The following is an 8,172-nucleotide window of genomic DNA, read 5'->3' as shown; positions in this document are numbered from 1 at the left end:
GGCAGCCCCTGGCACTCCTGAGCCCTCTGGTCCCCCAGGGTTCCCCCTGAGCCCTGTGTTCCCCCAGGGTTCCCCCAGCACCCCCTGAGCCCTCTGTTCCCCCAGGGTTCACCCTGAGCCCTGTGTTCCCCCAGGGCTCCCCCAGCACCCCCTGAGCCCTGTGTTCCCCCAGGGTTCCCCCAGGGTTCACCCTGAGCCCTGTGTTCCCCCAGGGTTCCCCCAGCACCCCCTGAGCGCTCTGTTCCCCCAGGGTGCCCTCTGTGGAGGCCTACGAGGCAGCCATGGTGCTGAGCGGGGTGGGGGATGCCCTGGGCTATCGGGGTGCCCGCTGGGAGTACTGCACCTCGGGCCCCCAGATCCACGGCGAGCTGGCTGAGCTGGGGGGGCTGGCAGCCATCAGCCTGGAGCCCCCCGAGTGGCCCGTCAGCGATGACACCGTGCTGCACCTCGCCACCGCCGAGGGGCTGGCCACAGGTGGGGGACACCGTGACCCAAAGGGAGGGGTCCCTGGGGGTGGGGTCCCCATTGTGCCCCAGGCTGGCGCTGGAGGGGGTGTCCTTGTTTGTCCCCTAAGAGGTGGGGGGTGCCTCTTTGTTCCTTGGGTTGGTGTCTGGGTGTCCCCTTACAGCCTGGGATGTGTCAGGGAGGTCCCCATGGCATCCCTGACTCAATTGGAGGATTGATGGGATTGTCCAGCTCTGGAGGGGGCTTTGGGGCATCTTTATCACACTTTCCCCACCTTTTAGGGATTCTGAGGGGCCTTGGGGGGATGTGTATCCTTGTTTCCTCTGGGTGGGGGTGGCATGGGCACTGTGAGTGTGTCTGTGTTTTTCCTCATTTATGTGCCCCTTCATCCCATACTGGGTGCTGGAGACAGGGACATTTCCCCCTCCCACTGCCAGAGGTGCCATTCTTGGGGACAGTGACCTCTGTGTCCCTGGGGTTCCTGGAGCATTTAGTGTTCTTGGTGGTAGTAAGAAGGTATCCAGTGCCTTGACACCCCCCAGGTTTCCTGATTGTCCCCAGTGTCCCTGCCACTATCTGGGGTCACAGGGGTGTCACGGTGTTCACAGGGGTCTTAGGGGTCTCCTTTGGGAACCCAGCAGGGTCCCCCTTTCTCACTCAGTCTGCAGTGCTCAGGGATATTCCCCATTTCTCCACTAAACCCATCCTGCTTCCCCTCCAGTTTTGGAGGCTCTGTGGGGCAGTGTTCCCTTCCCCACATTTCTGGGAGTGGTGCGATGAGGATGTTATTCCCTCCCTTAATTTTTGGGGGGGTTCATGGGGCCTCTCCCTGCCAGCCTGGGTAACCTGGCCGGGTTCCTCACGCCCACCCTGCACAGACCTGGAGGGGGAACCCCTCCTGCAGGAGCTGGCTCAGCGCTACGTGGCCGCCATGGGGGACATGGAGGGACGCAAGCCCGGACCCAGCAGCATCCTAGGTGAGCAGGGAGGGCCCGAGGAGCCAGGGAGAGGCAGAGGGGCTCAGGGAGCCTCACACCCCCCTGTCCCCTCCCCAGGCACCTCCCAGCTGCGGCCGGGGGAGCCCCAGGGCTATCGCATCCCCTTCAACGCCCGCGGCACCGGCTGCGGGGCTGCCATGCGCAGCCTGGCCATCGGCCTCAGGTGGGCATGGGGACACTGAGGGACACCTGGGGACACTGGGGACACCTGGGGGCACTGGGGAACACGGATGTGGGTGTCAGAACTGGGGTGATGGGGATGTGGGGGTGTCAGAATGAGTGGAAGGGGGGATACAGGAATGCCACGCGGGGACACGGGGAGGGATATGGGATGGGGATAAGGGGACGTCAGAGGGACAGGGTGGGGACAGGGATGTGGGGGTGTCAGAATGAATGGAAGGGCAGACACAGGGAGAGACACAGGATGGGGATAAAGGGGTGTCAGAGCTGGGGTGATGTGGACAGGGATTGGGGGTGCTGCAATGAGTGGAAGGGCAGACATGGGGAGGGACACGGGATGGGGATAAGGGGGTGTCAGAGCTGGGGGAGTGGGGACATGAGGATGTTTGGGGCTGGGGAAATGGGGGTGTCAGAGCTGGAGGGAAGGGGACAGGAAGGGATGGGAGTAGGGTAAGAGGGACATGAGAATGTCAGAGGGGGAAGAGCGGGGATATGGGGTTGGTGGAGCTGGAGGGGACAAGGTCCAGGGCTTGGGGACATGTGGAGCTGGAGCTGGGAGGCTGGGGACGGAGAACATGGGGACAGCAATAGGGAAGAGGGACACAGGTCACAGAGCAACTAAGAGTGGGACGTGGAAGTGATGGGGCTGGGAGAATGGGCACAGCAGGGACAAGGGTGGTGGACTGGGAATGGGGACATTCCTGGACATACAGGAGCAGGAGTTTGGGGACTGGTGTGATGCCAGTGCAGGTACCCACACGCCTCAGAACTGCCGACTCTGATCCGGGTGAGCATCGAGAGCGGGCGCATGACCCACCACCACCCCACTGGTGAGTGCCAGCCTGGCAGGGGAGGGCAGGAGGGGACAGCAGAACTCCCCTGAAGCCCCTGTCCCCACAGGGTACCTTGGAGCACTGGCTGTGGCCCTCTTTGGGGCACTGGGGGCTCGGGGTGAGCCCCCAGAGCGCTGGGGGGCTGAGCTGCTGCGGGTCCTGCCCCTGGCATGGGACTACGTGCAGGGCACCGGGCTGGCCCTGGAGGACAATGCTGCTGCCTGGCCGTTCTTTGGGGACGCGTGGCACCGGTGAGGGGGCACTGTGAGGGTTCTGGGGGGACACTGGGAGCACAAGGAGGGGCTGGGGAGGATACTGAGAAGGTGACTCAGTCCATTAGTGCCACTGGTGCCAGCCAGGCTCTCTGACAGTCCTGGCAGGGCATTCCAGCGGTGTCATTGCTGACCCCGATGCCCAGTCTGTCCCTGGTGCACCCAGTGTCCCTCATGTCACTGCCAGAGGTGCCATCCTTGAGGACAGTGACCTCTGTGTCCCTGGGGTTCCTGGGGCATTTAGTGTTCTTGGTGGTACTGGTATCCAGTGCCTTGCTACCCCACAGGTTTCCTGATTGTCCCCAGTGTCCCTGCAGTTATCTGGGGTCACAGGGGTGTGACAGTGTTCGCAGGGGTCTCAGGATGAGGGAAGAGATGAGAATGTTGACTCTATGTCTCAGAAGGCTTGATTTATTATTTTATAAAACATATTTTATTAAAACTATACTAAGAGAATAGAAGAAAGGATTTCATCAGAAGGCTAGCTAAGAATAGAAAAAGAAGATAACAGAGGCTTATGACTGACCGAGACAGTCTGGACAGCTGGACTGTGACTGGCCATTAATTACAAACAACCCCATGAGACCAATCAAAGATCCACCTGTTGCATTCCACAGCAGCAGATAATCATTGTTTACATTTTGTATCTGAGGAGAAAAGCTGTTTCTCGGCTTCTCAGGAGAAAAAATCCCAAAGAAAGGATTTTTCACAAAATACCACGACTACACAGGGGCTGCTGGAGAGCCACAGCCCAGTGACCCCCAGCCTCACTGGTTACCCCATTGTCTGTGACAGCAATGTCCCCGGTGACCTGGATGTCCCCATTCTCTGCAGGTACCTGGAGTCCCGCGGGCTCCTGGCAGGCGGTGGCCCTCCGCGGGTGCCACCGCTGCCGTCCCCAGCCGAGCGGGACACCGAGTACCTGCGCTGGGCCTTGGACGGCTGGGCGGGCCGCAGCGGCCACGACGCGCCCATGGTGGCGCTGGAGGCGCTGCTGGCAGCGGGGGACAGCTGGCAGGAGCTGTGTGCCAGGGCGGTGCTGCACGGCGGGGACAGCGATTCCACGGGCACCATCGCGGCGGGCTGCTGGGGGCTGCTGCGGGGGATGGCAGCCGTGCCCCCGGGGCTGCACCGGCGCCTCGAGTACCGCGGGCGCCTCAGCGAGGCCGCCCGGAGGCTGCACACGCTGGCCTGGGGGGCACGGCGGTGAGAAATGAAGCCCTGGAGAGGAGAGCGCTTTCTCAGAGTAGTAATTGCTACTTGGTGGTAATGACGTTGATAGGGTCTTAATTGGAAGTGTTGGTTTGTTGTTAAATATTGAATGTTAGAGTTCTAGGACTTGCTTTAGTGTCCGCTATTAAGTGTTACTATTTTACCCTGTGTTTGTATCCCTTTCCATTACACTCGGTATTTGTACTCCTTTGTATCCCTTTTCGTCGAGAACCACTTCCCCTGCTCCCAGGAGGTCTTGCACCCGGACTGAATTTAAATGAGAGGCTGTGGGAACTATATTAACCCACTCAAAACAACAAACCAGCACATAAACTATGACTTTAACCCAGCAGAACGGCACTAAATCACCCACCCTTGACCAGAGCCAGATTCTGTCCTGCCACCATAACAACAGTATTCAGCTTGGAGGATATCCCTAAACTACAAGCCAACATCACTTTCCTAAGGACTCTTGTGAGTGAAGGAAGCCCCTGCCTTGCCAAGAGACAAAGCTGGAAGTCCCAGGGGCAATTTTGGGGTGTGTTGAACAATACTATATGTGCTCTCCTCCCCAATATTTTATGGGCGCCCGCCTGCAACGTTCTGGGGGGGATTTGGAGCCTTAGGGCTGCCCCTTCCATCCATTTCGGGGGGAAACGTTGCAATTGGGGGGGTCCTCCTAAACATTGGGGCCCTCTAGTGGAGTACTGCGGCCTCCTGAGGCATCCCCCAGTCTCTCACTGCTTAATAAAATCAGGTTCGAGGTTCAGTTGCTCCACAACTTGTCAGTGCCCTCCTGCACTGCCTCGGGTTCTGTGCTGCCCCATATCCAGCCCAGATCTCCTGCCCCAGACTCAGTGACCCGTTCCGTTCCGTTCCGTATCTCCTGTCAGAGCAGACCGCGGCCATGATCAATGGCAGGCACGTCGCTCAGATGCATGAGAAGGGGCGGACTACAGCAAGCAGGCATGGCTCCACCTCTGCCCCAAAATGAGCGACAGCTCCATTAACCAATGGCGCAGCGGGAGCAGGAGGCGGGCTTCGCCTGACAACCAATGGCAGCGGGAAGCTGGCAGGCAGGGCGGAGCGGCTAACGGCACTGCGATGACGGGCAGCGCCGACAGCCAATGAGCGGGAGGGATCGGTGCAACCAGCCAATGAGGAGGCAGGGCGGGGCGCGACCAGCCAATGAGATTGGGCGGTGAGGCGGAGCGGGGTGCGGCCAGGAGCGGAGGATCGCGGCGGGCGGTGAGGCTCCCCCGATGCGGCACGGCTGCTCCCGGTACCTGTGGGCTGAGCGGCACCGCGGGCCCGGCAATCCCCAGCTCCCCTCCCTCGGTACCCCCGAACAGCCGCGCAGGCAGCAGGCCCAAACCCACGGCTCTCCCCTTCTTCCGCTGTGTTCTCTCCACCCCTTCGCGCTGCGCCCGCCCCCATCGAGCCCGACTCAACAAAAGCTCCGAGGTGCCGTCCGCTCACCGCTCGTGGGGCTGTGGGCTCCCCTTCTCACCCCGTCCGTTCCCATAATTCTGCTCCCGTTCTGCTCTCACCAGCCCAGACCCCACCGCAGCTCAGCTGTCCCGAGCCCTCCAGCCGGGCTCCCCTTTCCCCTGTGTGCTGCTGGGGTCCATGGTGTGCCAAGGGTGCCCCTGTGTGCTGCTGGGGTGCCCGGGTGTGCCTGGGATGCACCGTGTGCCAATGGTGCCCCTGTGTGCCCGCAGAGCCCCCCGTGCCATGGCGGAGCCGCGGTACCTGCAGGCCGAGTGCGCTTTCCGGCCCGGGGCACACACGGTGCGGGTGACCCTGACCCGCAGCACCTTGCGGGTGGAGGTGGAGGCTCACGGCACCAGCGACCTGTGGAGGGGCGAGTTCGATGCCGCCTGTGAGTGCTGGAGGGAGCCTGGGGGGGATGAGGGATCTCCCACGGCTGCCTGTGACTGAAATACCCTCTGCTCCTTGCAGTCATCGAGGACCTGACCCGCAAAACGGGGAATTTCAAGCAGTTTGGCATTTTCTGCAGCATGCTGGAGTCGGCACTGACACAGGTGTGGCCGTGCTGCTGCCCCACGCGGCGTTTTGGGGGTGCCTGGGGTGGGGTGTGTGTCTCACCGATCCCTCCTGCTTTTCCAACTTTCTGCAGAGCAGCGACTCCGTCAGCCTGGAGCTGCTCACCTTCACCGACCTGGAGACCCTGCACAGCCGGAAAGTGGGGGCAGTCACCCGGCCTTCCCCTTCCACCTCTTCCCCCCTCAACAGCAAGCGCTACCTCATCCTGGTCTACTCTGTGGAGTTCGATAGGTGACAGGGGACACCAGGCAGGGGTCACGGGGGAGTGACTCCAGCCTCACCTTGTGCTCTCCTCCAGGATCCATTACCCGCTGCCGCTGCCCTACGCGGGCCGGCCGGACCTCGTGGCCCTGGTGCGGGAGCTGCAGGAGCAGCTGGGGCAGCTCCGGGCGCGGCGCCTGGAGGAGACCCAGCACTTGCGAGATGCGTGAGTGGGGCCAGGGCACCCAGAAGGGTTTGGGGGTTCCTGTCTCTCAGGGTGAGGAGGGAACCCCCAGACCACCCCCTGGCATTCCCCACAGGCTGTGGAAGGCACTGGAGGAGAAGCGGGCAGCAGAGAGCCGGCACCAGCGCGAGTACCGGCAGCTGGCTGCAGAGGTGGGCGGGGAGGGTGGGAGCTGCTCTGGGGAGGGACAGGGGCTGCCAGATGCACACTGAGCCTTTTTTTCCCCCTCGAAGCTGGCCCAGGCAAAGGCGTCAGAGCAGAAGCTGCAGCTGCGGGTGAAGAACTTGACAGCTGAACTGGCCTCCTGCAGGAGAGGGTGAGGCCAGGGTGAACCCTGCAGGAGGACCCTCATGACCGTGGGGTGTCCCCCTGTCCCCCCTGATGGTGCTGGTCCTCTTGGCAGCCGCCAGAGATCTGCCAGCCCAGCCCCACGCACCCAGGAGCGACGCTCAGCATCCCTGGAGAGCCACAGGAGCAGCCGGGGCCGCCCCTCGCCCAAGTCCCTGTCACCTGCAGGTGTGGGACACTTGGGGACACACCCAGGAGTGGAGACAGGACACAGCTCACCCCCTCCTCACCCTGACCCCTCCTCTGCCTCCTCCTGCCAGGCTCCCGCCCACCACGCTTCGACCCCACTGCCTTTGTCAGGGCCCAGCAGCGCCGGCAGAAGGAGGCTGAGCTCAGAAAGTAAGCGGTGCTGACAGCTCCTCACCATCCCTCCCTGGTATTTGGGGGGGTCTCCTTCCCCCTTTAGCCCCATGTTCCCCCTCACCACCATCTCCCTTGGGTGCAGCCAGCGGCGTGGAGTGGCCTCTGGCAGCAGCAGCCCCGCCAGGAGCCACAGGCGCAGCTCGTCTGGTGAGTGGGGAACAGGAACAGGGCTGGGGGTGCACCCACTGTGTGCTGGGGCTCCTTCCTCAACTTCCTCCATCCCCATTTCTCCCTGCAGCTGAAAGCTGCCGGAGCTGGCGCCAGGGAGGGAGCCCTGCCAGCAAAGCCCCAGAGACCGTGCCCTGCAGGTAACACTGAGGTTGGACAGGATGCTTGGGCATCCCTTCTGGCACCCTTTAACCCCGCTCCTTGGGCAGGGACAGGAGAGTGACCCGAGCACGGAGACCCCTGAGCGCCTCACTCTGCAATAGCCCCTGTATGGTGAGTGGCTGCCCCTTTGGGGTTCCCACCCTTCCATCCCAAAGCAGGGTGACCAGGAGGTCACTGGTGACCCCCAACCTCTCCCCCAGGCGCCTCGCCCAGCTGCCAGCCACAAGATGCCAGCGTGCAGGACTGCTGGCAAGCGCCCTGGTAAAGGTGAGGCCCCTTCTGAATCCTTAGATATTTGAGGGACACCCCAACCCAGACCTTTGTTAGCCCTTTTTTCCTGCACTGCCTCCCCAGAGAACCGTTCCAAGGAGCCCTCAGCTGAGCTGGCTGAGATCGATGCCCGGCTGCAGGCTCTGCAGGAGTACATGGACAGCCTCAACACCCACATGTGACCCCTCCAGGGACACACACCCTCCTCTACCTGTGTCCTCTGGAGTTCTGGTACAAGTGTGTCCCCAAATAAACCCTTGTTTGGCCCCAGAGTGTGTCCTTCTTGGGATGGGGTGAGGGCATTGTCCCCTGGGAGGGACACAGTGTTGGGACTGAGGGCACCAGGGGCATCACAAGAGGGTGACAGTACCAGTGCTGGGGACATGTGG

General features: G+C 62.1%; 2 protein-coding genes across 2 annotated transcripts; both read left to right on the top strand.

The window, feature by feature from the left end:
* Window positions 1–256: 256 nt before the first annotated feature.
* On the top strand, window positions 257–4,170 carry LOC132081924 (ADP-ribosylhydrolase ARH1-like). The gene is made up of 6 exons (XM_059485891.1): window positions 257–474; window positions 1,344–1,442; window positions 1,521–1,626; window positions 2,394–2,473; window positions 2,544–2,727; window positions 3,583–4,170. Exons 1-6 carry the CDS (start codon window positions 282–284, stop codon window positions 3,956–3,958), a joined length of 1,038 nt encoding a protein of 345 aa, XP_059341874.1. The 5' UTR covers window positions 257–281; the 3' UTR covers window positions 3,959–4,170.
* A 1,020-nt stretch (window positions 4,171–5,190) lies between these two features.
* CCDC61 (coiled-coil domain containing 61) lies at window positions 5,191–8,050 on the top strand. The gene is made up of 14 exons (XM_059485926.1): window positions 5,191–5,242; window positions 5,682–5,842; window positions 5,923–6,005; window positions 6,101–6,258; window positions 6,326–6,454; window positions 6,549–6,624; window positions 6,706–6,788; window positions 6,876–6,988; window positions 7,081–7,159; window positions 7,266–7,330; window positions 7,422–7,491; window positions 7,561–7,624; window positions 7,714–7,780; window positions 7,868–8,050. The coding sequence occupies exons 1-14, from the start codon at window positions 5,223–5,225 to the stop codon at window positions 7,963–7,965; spliced, it is 1,266 nt and encodes a 421-aa protein (XP_059341909.1). The 5' UTR covers window positions 5,191–5,222; the 3' UTR covers window positions 7,966–8,050.
* The last annotated feature ends 122 nt before the right edge of the window (window positions 8,051–8,172 follow it).

The sequence above is a fragment of the Ammospiza nelsoni genome, chromosome 19, assembly GCF_027579445.1.
Source record: "Ammospiza nelsoni isolate bAmmNel1 chromosome 19, bAmmNel1.pri, whole genome shotgun sequence".
NCBI classification, from domain to species: Eukaryota; Metazoa; Chordata; class Aves; order Passeriformes; family Passerellidae; genus Ammospiza; species Ammospiza nelsoni.
This window is presented reverse-complemented; position numbering and strand designations above follow the sequence as displayed.

Excerpts from the sequence above, each read along its gene's own strand:
- LOC132081924 (XM_059485891.1), top strand. The coding sequence starts at position 282 with ATGGTGCTGAGCGGGGTGGGGGATGCCCTGGGCTATCGGGGTGCCCGC. Across the intron at positions 1,627-2,393 it reads AGCCTGGCCATCGGCCTCAG|GTACCCACACGCCTCAGAAC; the intron begins GTGGGCATGGGG and ends ATGCCAGTGCAG. Across the intron at positions 2,474-2,543 it reads GACCCACCACCACCCCACTG|GGTACCTTGGAGCACTGGCT; the intron begins GTGAGTGCCAGC and ends CTGTCCCCACAG.
- CCDC61 (XM_059485926.1), top strand. The coding sequence starts at position 5,223 with ATGCGGCACGGCTGCTCCCG. Across the intron at positions 6,006-6,100 it reads TGGAGTCGGCACTGACACAG|AGCAGCGACTCCGTCAGCCT; the intron begins GTGTGGCCGTGC and ends AACTTTCTGCAG. Across the intron at positions 7,625-7,713 it reads TCTGCAATAGCCCCTGTATG|GCGCCTCGCCCAGCTGCCAG; the intron begins GTGAGTGGCTGC and ends CCTCTCCCCCAG.